An 11,559-nucleotide genomic window follows, 5' to 3' on the forward strand; every position below is an offset into this window, starting at 1 on the left:
GCGTTGCGCTGCACCTTAAAATCGATCAACGAATGTATGCACATATTCGAATAAATCTGGTTATTTAAGCCATTTTGTTTCAATTATTGTGAATATAATTCATACTTGATGAAAGAAGGATCGCGCAGAATAACAATTTTAAGCATGTACTTTGATATACTTCGAGCCTTTTAGGCTAAGGATTTACAAATTCAGGTATTGATAGGGCTTCGAAAAATTTTAAGCCAAGAATTATGAGTTGAAATAAAGGGAATTCAACATAAGGTTTCTTGACCCGCCGAACTACCAGCATTCAAATTTAGTCTGTCTTTTAGTCACAGCACTCTCAATGGTAGCTATGACAACTGCGGCTCCGTCAACCAATAGGAGGAAGCGTCACTTCCACATCATGCCTACTCGGCTGATTTCGGCCTTTGCTGTTAACATGGACACGTTCAATATGTTTGTCCTACTTTTGACCATTTCTGCTGTTTTCTCCGTAAAAGGGGATGCGGTCCACAGAAGATTTGAATATAAGTATGGGTTCAAACCTCCATACCTTGCCCAAAAGGATGGGACTGTTCCATTTTGGGAGCACAAAGGAAGTAAGTGGAGCTATCAAACCATGTGGGCGTCCCGCTGTTACTGTATACCAGTTTGTCGGTAGTGGGCGTTAATTGGTATCGGCTTGCGCTATGTGCCCTAATGGGAGACTGCTGTGTTCCACTATTGTTAACCCCTGTCAGTCACTCGGGTGGCCAGTGACATAGTCTGGATGCAGAACAGTTGCCAGCTCTCAAGTAGGTACTTATCTACATAGCCTAAGTCAATTGCTACAAAGGTATGACAGATGTGAAAGTATGCATTGAAAGATGGATATTGGATGCTTCAGACTTGTGAGATTTCTCAGTGCCAAGGGTGATATGTGTAAGTCACATGGTCCAGACTGAAAAAGCACTTGTCAGCATTTGATGTGCCTTCCAGACAATACTAGTAGATAAAAAAGATGGTGTATTTGAGATGCAGAATGGAGGGATTAGAGCATGGATGCACATGATCATAATATGCCTTAAGACACGCTGTATCTATCTAACAGTATAGTGTAATAGTGTAGTTTAATCCTTTCAACCGCAGACTTGTTTGCCCATGTTATGTCGGGACTGATTTGGAGTCTGAATTGCTTGCTGTGGGTATTTGCATATGAGAATCATGTATCAGACTGAGTTAGTGATTACAACCCACTCTGCAAGACGAGGTAGAGTTTCACAAGATCTTGCAAGGTTGCTCCAGACTGGCAAAAAGTACCTGTTGTCCCAGCCATGTCTGGTGTTACCCTGGACATGTCTGGTGGGACACATATGTTGGGTACAGCAGGGCTAAGATAGCATATGTCACAGCCACAATTTCATCCTGCTATATTTGAGCCTAAATTCCTACCCTACTGTTTTGCACATGGTGCTGCCAATTTCACAAATATCAAGTCAATATTTGAGGGAATGATGATGCTGAGATGGAAATTTTATAAAAACTTACTACAAAGCATTTTTTGGTGTCAAAATCATTAAAATTCAGGGCAATATGTCCTGCAGGGCTTGGCACTTATGAGCATGAGGCTCAGCACATTGATGTTGCCTAGGTGCATCACACAGTGGATATAATTTTTGCTGGCTGGGAGTTACTTTTAAAATTGTGTGGCCAAAATGTCTCATGTGGATTAATGCCATAAGGAAGCTGTGCTACTTTTCAGATGAGCAGAAGGGCAAAGGTTACTGGCATGTCCTCTGAATGGAATAGTGCCATATCTTGGTGGGACTGTGGCCTTTGATGAAGTAGATCCATCACTTCTGTCATGCCTGCATGATGTATAGTTGGTACTTTTCTGATCTTCAAAATATTCTGGCAAACAAGATCCATGCAACATTGTTATCACAAACCTAAAATTGCTACCATCCTTGTTAAGAACATATGGTGTCAGAGCATAAGAAATGTAGTACAAGAAATGTGCCTTGAACTGTCCAAGTATAGCAGTTCATATGGACTACTACCTGGTGGTTCAAAGCCAAGTGGCTTAAATCTGGTGGCAAACTTCATGTTAAGGTTAGGCTATCTTAGCCCAAGCTGCTATAAGTGTAGCAGCACTACCTTGGCAGAGATGACTCACTACTTAGAGTAGGGTAAATGCTGTCTGAGGCATGTTGCAACTGTTTGCACTGCAGACTGGCACATGACTAAATGTGGACATCTTGTGGTGTATTTTGTGGTGGGCTTTAGGAGAAATATTGGCACTGGGAGCTGCATACTAACATCACATTGTAAAGCCATAAGTTTTATGTGGTCAATAAGGTTTTTAACTTAAATGCATCTCAGGCAATGCCTTCACCTGAACTTTGCCTAAAGATACAGGTATCAGCAGGGCTTGATAAGCCCTTGGATGCCTTGGGCAGGCCTGTGTATGACACTGCTTCAATGTAATGGATCCTGACTCCAATTCGCAGTGTAGGGGATTGATTTTGTCTGATTCAGAAGAGCAAAGCATAACTTGTTTTCAGCTCTGATTCTGACTCAGATGCTAATGGTGCAATTATGGAACTGATTCTGATGTAGGGGTTTGAATTCAGTTTTAGTTTGAATTCACTCAGTCAGCTCAGGTAGTTTTCTAAGGTCCAGTCAAGCCTTTTACTGGATGGACTTCTGGGATCAGCATCCACAGTAAGCAGTACTTGATGCATGAGCCCAGACCCCACCACATGGTCATGCAATTTTGGGTTGATGGCATTATTTTGAGGCAGAAGCTGAAACATGCTGCAATGCTTGGCACATTGTGTCCTGTCCTCTGATGTCTTCTGACCTCTAGCATGGCAGCCCCCACTGGCTGAATGCCATTGTAGTTGGGAAGGTATGGTGAGCACCTGACGTGACCAACTTGTCCCACCACATATGGGCGAATCAGAAGGCAGGCACATTAACATATCCCACCACAGGTGGGTGAATCAAAAGGCAGGCACTCTAACTGAATGAGCTATTAGGACAGAGTTTGGGAACTAAACTGCTCTCTAAATCTCCATAGACTTCATAAACTCATTGAGGATGCAAAGCCAGCCAAGATAGCTACACATGATGGTGTTCCATATGTCTGGAGTTAGAAGCTGTTTAATGCTGTATTTTGCTCTGGCATATATGTTTGTGGTGGTTTACTGATGATTTGGTCTATGCTGGCAAAATTTTAAATAATTCTCTCCTCTCCAGATTGAATGAAAGCAAACTGTCTGATGTTCTGAACTGAGCCCCTGCTCCACCATATCTAAGCAGTGCCCCTTCCCATTGTAGGGACTAAATCACCAAAAAATGCCTGCAAAGGACTAAAACAGCAAGCTACTTGTATTTCTGCCAAACTGTTGTATACAGTCCTCATGAATTTATGAAGCTGTGTTCATATTTTGTACCCAGCCCTGATGGATTTTGTTGGGATCTACTAATTTGCAGCCTGCTGCAATACTAAGTAGATGATTTACTCTCTTGCAGCACAACTCAGACTGCTATTAATGGTCCAGTAGCCCACTGCATTGCATTGCATCCCACTGCAGTTTAACCTTTTTGAAAATGCTCATTTTGAGCACATTTGACATGTCTTATATTAAGGTGCTAGCTCCATATGAATCAAGTTTCATTTTTTTTTCTGGAGACTTAATGTGGCAGCATGTAGGAAAAGTGCGGTGCTGTGCAAGATTGTGTACATGTGAGTGCTGATTTGGTCCATTAGAGTGGCTCAGTTGGTTAGAGCACCTGCCTTCCGATCCACCGACCCGTGGTGGGGTGGGTTCGAGTCGCTTAGGCGCTCGCTATTTGGCCTTGACAGGTATGACCTGCGGGTAGTGGCAGCTGCCGTGCTAAAGGTCAGTTAATGTCAGAGAGCAGGACGGACCGTGCGGAACGTGGTGGCACGTTACACTTTCGCCGCGAAATTCTGCCGTTGCATTTGAATGGTGCAATCAGATGGTGGGGGTCAGACGTCATAGAACCAAACACTGCTCAGTGTGACCTCTGATCCTAGAAATCCATCCGTTCAGAAGGTTCGGATTAATTTTTTCTCATGTGTCCAAGACACCAACCCTGTGGTCTGATCTTCAGATACCATTGCCAGCCCAGACAATGTGAGGGTGACGCCTTCTCTGAAGAGCCAAAAGGGAATGATCTGGAACAAGAACCAAGTCACCTTCAAGTGGTGGGAGGTCGAGATGTGGTTCCGCATCACGGGCCGAGGTCGCATCGGTGCTGACGGCCTGGTGAGAACCTGATCCTCTCCGCTCTCCTTCTTCTGCTGTGCAATGTATCCCATGGATGGTGTGACAAATAGTTAAACATCGTTGAGTGTGTGCATATATGTGTGCGTTGACCTGCAGAAATATTCAGTGTCCACCTTGGTATGTAAAGAGTATCTTGTGTGATGTGTGCAGCTGCAGAGCGTGACGATTCAGAGCGTCCTGGTGAGCTCGGCAGACCTGCCCACTGACGGTGCTGCCTGTGAGGTCGATGGCCTGGCGCTGACCCTGCCGATGCTCCAGGCGATGTGGTATACCACCGAGCGGATGGTGGACGGTCCCGTGTTCGGCTCCAAGGATAAGTGGAACGGACTGGGCGTCTTCTTTGACTCGTTCGACAACGACAACAAGCGCAACAATCCCTATGTGTCGGCCATTGTCAACGACGGTACACAGGTCTATGACCACGAACGGTGAGAAACACCTTTATATAGGTCCTCTGATTTCGGGTTGTACGGTATTGGATGCTGCCCACGGTGGTGACGTTCGCAATGCCATGGGCTACTCCGTCTCTAAATAACAGCGCTCTGTAATGCATAGAGTTGGCAACGCCGCCAACTGAACTTAGTGCATTCCCCAACGATTACCCTTGTGTTTGTAATGCGGATGCACATAAGCGGTCAAGAAAACGCGCTTACCGGAAAACCGGCGGCAGGTCGCCTGACCGTCCGGGTCCATGTAGTAAACCAGGGGCTGACGCCGCGGTCGTGTTTCAGCGACGGCCAGGGCCAGATCATCGGCGGCTGCCTGCGCGACTTCCGCAACAAGCCGCACCCGGTGCGCGTGCGGGTCACCTACCTCAACAGCGTGCTCACCCTGGAGATGCACAACGGCATCACCAACAGCGACAAGGACTACGAGCTGTGCTTCCGCGCCGAGAACGTGTACCTGCCCGAGAACGGCTTCTTCGGCCTGTCGGCGGCCACCGGCGGCCTGGCCGACGACCACGACGTGATCAAGTTCCTCACCACGTCGCTGGCGACCAACCCGCAGGACATCAAGGACGAGCGCATCAGCGAGCAGGAGCGACAGCGGCTCAAGAAGGAGTTTGACGATTACCAGCAGAAGACGGAGCAGGCCAAGGCTGAGTGCGTCATTCCTCGTGCTAGTTGGTGGCAGAGGGCGGTAGGGGGGAGTAACGAGGGGGACGAGGGAGGCGGTTTCACTTATAGCGTAGACGTTACTGGCGAATAACGCTGACCTGGCAGTGATAGTTTGGACGGCAAATTGCGTCCATCTGAGGCACTGGACAGTTAAGCTTATGCTTCTAGTTTTACTTTTTTCTCATTGTTGTATGCCATTGCAAGATTACTGCACTTCAGTGATTAATTTTTACGTCATGATCACAAATGCCTTTCGCCCTTTTTTTCGTTCAAGAGAACTAATGCGATTTGGAAGGTGACTGCTCTCTTACCAATGTTGTCAAAGGAACTGCAGATGGGTAAAGGGATGTAATGTCACTGGCATGACTAGCTCACTCCACCCTGCTGACCCAGGCCCACTTGTGTTCTCGTACCCGCCCGATTACGCCAGCCACGGCGTGTGCAGGTGATCGTCTCGGGTGTCAGCACACGTGTCACATTACGTGCCAGATCGAATAGCATGAATCACCGCACTGTCCTCAGCTGGGGCGCCCCGAAGCCCAGCCGGTGCACCTCCTGCCGCGCCCACGTCAGCTAACGCGCCGCACCCGCCGCCAGCTACCAGCGCCAGCACCCGGACGCCAAGAAGGACGACGAGTACGATGACGAGTTTGACCCGGAGACGTCGCGCGAGCTGCGTCAGATCTTCGACGGCCAGAGCCAGATTTACGAGACGATCCGCGAGATGCACCGCAAGATGGACGAGATCATCGGCCGCCAGGAGCGCACGCTGAGCGCGCTGAGCCAGCGGCCGGCCGGCCAGCCGGCGCCGGCCGGTCAGCCCCAGCAGGCGGCGCTGCCGGCCGCCGACTCCATCCGGCGGCATGAGGTGGACGCCGTGCTGAACAACCAGCGCGAGATTGTGCAGGCGGCCCGTGAGATCAAGTGAGTGAGCGCTGCCAGGCGGCCGTCGGTCGGCGTGGGGTTCGCGATCAGGTTGTACCGGGGCCGTGGGGAACTGTTCCTTGAGTCAAGTGCAGGAGGAACATGCAGCCTGGGTGATCATCTGGGTGTAGAGTCAAGGCTATGTTAGTGAAGATGCGCAATTTATAGCACCTTGTCTGAAATGAATGAGCGATGAGTTGATCGTGGAAAGAGCGTGGAGCATGAGGAGTGTTGGAGGTGCCGTGGACAATTGTTCCTACGTCAGTGTGATTCTCCACCCTGATCCAAAACATTGAAGGCCGGACTGCACCGGCGTCACCGAATCCTCGCGCCCGCTGTCACCCTACGCTCGTCCGCAGGAACTTTGTGGGGGAGATCAACCAGCGGTCACACACGATCCTGCAGAACCAGCAGAAGCCGGTGGGCACGGTGCAGCAGGCGGGTGGCGCCGGCGGCGCATTCGAGCAACAGAAGGTGGGGCGGCACGCTGACGTGGTGCGCTCGTGCGCCCGGTACTGCCAGCCACGCGGTCACGCAGGCACGCGAGGCACGCAGCATGTATTTTGCCTCCATTACGGGCTTGCAACCGATTTAACACGGCGGCGTGTGCCGGCGCGGTTCCATTTGGTCTTCCGAGACTTGGGGTGGCCATCGGGTGGCTGTGTTGAGGCCATCTGGTGGCCGTTGTTTGGCCGCCTGGTGGCATTTTAAAGAAACTTTGATTTTGTGGAAAAACAGCAGCATATCGCACGCAGTATAATCTTTGCATGTGTGGTGGAGCCTCCAGTCCTGGCCAGAGTATCAAAATTCAACATTGTTCTTCGGTGGAAAATGCTTACGGGACGATTCGGACTCAGGTTTTGGACATTCCTTATTTTTGGTCTCCCATTTATGGATAGATCGGAGTGTCCGCTGATTTTGGTCTCCCTCGTAGCTTTTGCAACTACAATTCGATCTCCATGACACCTTTTGCTGATGCGGTATTGAAACAATGATCTCAGCTTATATGTACAGACATAATAGCCCCTCTTCTACGTACGGACAGTGGTCCTTCTGTAGCGTTTACGTCACACACAAACAGAGCAGCCACAGCTTCTATGTATGGACACAGCGGTCCCTCTTTGGCGTTTTACGTCATACACAAACAGAGCAGTGATCAGCCAGACATGTGACGGACATGCTCAGGGAGGTGCAGGCTGGTCGTGTGGATGAAGTTCCCATAAGCCGCAGCATCTACACGACTCCGGTTAGCTGAGGCTTGATGATGTAGGTTCGATGGTCGCTGTGCCCTAAGTAGTTTGTTGGTAAGACCTTATTAGCACGGCGGCACGTTGATAAGATCTTATTAGCACGGCGGCAGAGCCCCCGAAATTTTAACAACCGATCTAGCGTCATTCGCAGAGGGGGGGGGGGGGGGGGGCGGTAAGGGCGGGTTGGTGTCCAAACCCTCTGACTGGATAAATGCTTGGGATCAACGCCCACGCTAAGCGATGTTTGTATAATCCGCGTTCCCACCACCCGATTTTGAAGTGGTATGCCAACGGCGTTTCACGGTGAAAGCGTAACGAACCGCACTGCTCGGGTCGGTTTGTCGCGCCCTCTAACGTCATTTGACCTTTAGCGCGGCGGCCGTCACCGGCTGCACGCCATCGCAGTCAGGGGCAAATAGCGATCACTTCGAACGACTCGAAGCCACTCCGCCACGAGTGGGTGGAGCGGGAAGCCGGCCGTCTAACCTACCGAGCCTTTTGCACCGATGGATGCAGTTTATTGCCGTTGCCCCGGCTGGTAGATGTGTTCGCTCGCAGTTTTATGAGGTACGTAGTTTGGACATAATGGCGTGTTACCACCGACGGATTATTGAATCGACGATCCCTTCAATTAGGCCGAATTGCACGTGCATAGTCGTACGTCTCATCAGCGACGACCAAGTGGCATGAGCGTCGTGGGTCGAGCAGCCGGCGCGTTTCCCGTGCTGACATTACCACAGTGGAGGTGTAGCGGCGTTCCCTCAGCTGTTGGCTGTGGTCTCTCACCTGTGTAACGGCCTCCGTGCCCCGCCCAGGTGATGAACGAGCTGCGGGACGGCCTGAACATGGTGAAACGCGACATGAGTATCACGGCACAGCGACTGCAGCAGCAGCCGCCGCCGGCCTGTCCCTCCGGCGCCGGCGGCTGCGTCAGCGTCGGCGTGTTCGTCGGCGTCGTGCTCGTTCAGCTGGTGGTTATGCTGGGCTTCCTGACGTATAGGTGAGGGCCGGAGTATGCACGCATGCGCTGACGTCTGCGCGATGTCGGCCTTCGTGCGCGGCAGTCAGAGGCGTTTTCGCGATCGTCCAGAGAACACTGCCGTGTCGGATTGTAGTTTGATGGCCGTTTGTATTGGTCCGGGGTGAAATATGCAAGTTGGGAGCTGGGAAGGAAGACGCTTAGTAATTATCGACTGATCATTCGAGGAATTATTGTGTGGTATCTTGTGTTACTTGCCTTGTGTCTTGTATTCCCTCACTTTCGTTACGCACTAATCTCACTTGTTTTGAAAGTTCACAACGCTTCATTACAACGGTTCCATGGTATTTGTCTGCCTCAACTACTTCCGAACCTTATACTGAAGCCGTTTTTCCGAGTCCACGGCACGTGCAAGTCTGCATGCAGTATGCTTTGTTACATTTGTCTGTTTTGCAGGGACAATAAGCAAGCGGCGGCAAAGAAATTCTACTAGAAACTGCGACCGTCTCGGCCGCCCGACTTCCAGCGTATGGGTCTATTTTTCTACGAGGTCCGCTTGTGTTTTGTTCCCATCCGCCGGGGAGGCCAGAGCGGCCCGCCGGCCGGTCTGTGCCCCCACTTCCAGCTCCCAGCCCCTCTCTCGTCTCCCAGTTACCGAACCGCCAGGCTTGCCTTGCTCTCGCCGGACCAATGTGCAATGCGTCTCCCGCTGACTGGAGCGGGACGTGTGCCCGGCGCCTGGCCGGCCGCCGCTAGCCGGGCCTGCGAGCTGGCTGCGGCCTGGCCGCGCTCCCAGGCTGGCGGCGGCCACCCGCCCCGCGTGATAGCTCTCCACTGGCCCCGCACACCGTTCATTCCGCCCGGCTCTCCGCGGTCGGCAGAGCCCGCAAGGACGCCGTTCGCGAGGCGCTGTCGTCTTACCCGTCGCGGTCTGCGCGCGCTGTCCTGCTGGAAGTGCAGCGGGCAGGGTGCAGCCCCTGGCCGGCGCGGTCCCGGTCGGCGTAGCCCCTGGCCAGCGCAGTCCCTGACAGGCGCAGTCCCTGGCCGGCGCAGTCCCTGGCCGGCGCGGTCCCTCGCCGACGCGGCCCCTGGCCGGTGCCGGCTACTGGCGATGGATTGTCGGCCGGGCGGCCAGCGGGCCACCGCAGCTTCCACTGCTGTTTTTATTCATGCTGTCGCGGGTGCCACTTTGGTAATTTTTACACGTCGGGGATATCAGGATTCAGGGTTTGTCATGCCGTATGATCGGAGTGCGGGCTGTTCGTTGCGCTGCGGCAATCAGAGTGTTTATTTTAGCGTTACGGAATGGTGGACATGCGCTCGCGAAAATGGATTTCTGGATCGATACTGCATGCCCTTTTTGGAAGTAAGTGTTGGATGTTGTTAATAAAGGTTTCATAGATCATTTTGCGTTTGGGAAGCATTTGTTTGCGGAGGGGAAGCCCTACGTACTGTGTCAGCTGGTTACAGAATGGCGTATCGTAGCTATGCAAACGAAACATTCCCGGATGTTAGGCGACGTAAAAAAACAGGTTGTCCGCGGCTTACTCAGATGTCCAAATATTTCTTGCAGCACCACACTACATGCAAGTGGAAACACTGCTGAATCAGCAACACGGGCTCTATGCACATTCAGGCCCCAGAAACGAGCTGTGTGATTGTATGGGTGGTCGGCACACTGGACTCTATTGTGCGCAGCCCATGCTGGGCGCGCGAGCGTGTTTCACGGAATGCTGAACGCCATCGCTGTTCCGAGTTCGACACGGCTTCTGAAAGCGCTGATGGAACGGAAACCCACGACTGTTCACGAATCGAACGGAAACCCTACGACTGCCCATTGACCGAACGGAAGGCCCACGGCTGCCCACTGACCGAACGGAAGGCCCGCAACTGTTCACTAATCGAACGGACAGCCTACGACTGCCCACTGACCGAGTGGAAGGCCCACGACTGCCCACTGACCAAACGGACAGCCCATGGCTGCCCACTGAACGAACGAAAGACCCACGACTGCCCACTGCCCGGACGGATGGTCCACGACTGTCCACTGGCCGAACGAATAACCCATGGCAGCCCACTGACCGAACAGATAGCCCATGACTGCCCACTGACCGAACGGAAGGTCCTCGGCTGCCGACTGACCGAATGGACAGCCCATGCCCTCCCACGGACCGAACGGAAGATCCATGACAGTCCACTGATCAAATGGAGGACCCACAGCTGTCCACTGATGGAATGGAGGACCCATGACTACCCACTAATTGGATGGAGGGCCCACAACTGTCCACAAATTAAACGGAGGACGCACGGCTATCCACTAATTGAGCAGAGGGCCCACAACTGCCCACTGATCGAACGGTGGGCCCACGACTGTCCGCTGATCGAACGGAGGACCAATGACTGCCCACGAATGGGGCTTCACGACTGCACACTGATATAACGAAGGGCCCACAACTGTCTACGAACGAGCGAAGGACCCATGACTGTCTGCTGATCAAAAGGACGGCCCACAGCTGTCCACTAATCGAACGGAGAACCCATGTCTGCCTAATGATAGAACGGAAATCCACGACCTCTCACTGATCGAGTGGAGGGTCCACGACTGAGCGATAATTGAACGGAGACCCACGACTGCCCGATAATTGAACGGAGACCCAGGACTTTTCACTGATCGAACGGAGGGCCACAACTGGCCACATCTCTGCCGGTTGGCCGCCGGAGGTTAACCGCTGTGATGTTTTTCATCGTGCCATCTCAGCCGCTGGAGAGTTATGTATACTTGGTCCACAGTTCACTCGGCTCGAGCCGTCCTGTCATGGCCGTTAGCTCCACCATCCGTGCCTTAGCCACTCCAACTTCACCATTTGGCTGACGCTGCTCTGCCGCCCGTACGCTCATGCAGGCAGCTTGCGACGCAAAAGCTGTATGCACTTGTCCCGTTTGACCGCCATCTGAGCTTCAGTGGATAACGCCATTGGCGTCGGGGCTTCTGTGGATTTCGTAGC

At 52.2% G+C, this 11,559-nt stretch overlaps 1 protein-coding gene across 2 annotated transcripts in view; it reads left to right on the forward strand.

The window, feature by feature from the left end:
• The first annotated feature begins 386 nt into the window (after positions 1–386).
• The window catches only part of LOC119098741 (protein ERGIC-53), a 15,016-nt gene continuing 3,843 nt past the window's right edge, over positions 387–11,559 (forward strand). The window contains exons 1-8 of one of the 2 annotated variants that reach the window (XM_037221762.1): positions 388–584; positions 4,108–4,262; positions 4,542–4,711; positions 5,015–5,386; positions 5,999–6,325; positions 6,685–6,799; positions 8,391–8,575; positions 9,011–9,322. In XM_037221762.1, coding sequence (XP_037077657.1) covers positions 389–584; positions 4,108–4,262; positions 4,542–4,711; positions 5,015–5,386; positions 5,999–6,325; positions 6,685–6,799; positions 8,391–8,575; positions 9,011–9,047 — 1,557 coding nt within the window. In that variant the 5' untranslated portion in view covers position 388 and the 3' untranslated portion in view covers positions 9,048–9,322. Of the gene's footprint in view, positions 585–4,107; positions 4,263–4,541; positions 4,712–5,014; positions 5,387–5,998; positions 6,326–6,684; positions 6,800–8,390; positions 8,576–9,010; positions 9,323–11,559 lie in introns of those variants that run through there. The other variant, XM_037221763.1, reaches the window with a different exon arrangement.

This window comes from Pollicipes pollicipes, unplaced genomic scaffold, assembly GCF_011947565.3.
Source record: "Pollicipes pollicipes isolate AB1234 unplaced genomic scaffold, Ppol_2.1 Scaffold_4740;HRSCAF=5597_pilon_pilon_pilon, whole genome shotgun sequence".
Classification (NCBI taxonomy): domain Eukaryota; kingdom Metazoa; phylum Arthropoda; class Thecostraca; order Pollicipedomorpha; family Pollicipedidae; genus Pollicipes; species Pollicipes pollicipes.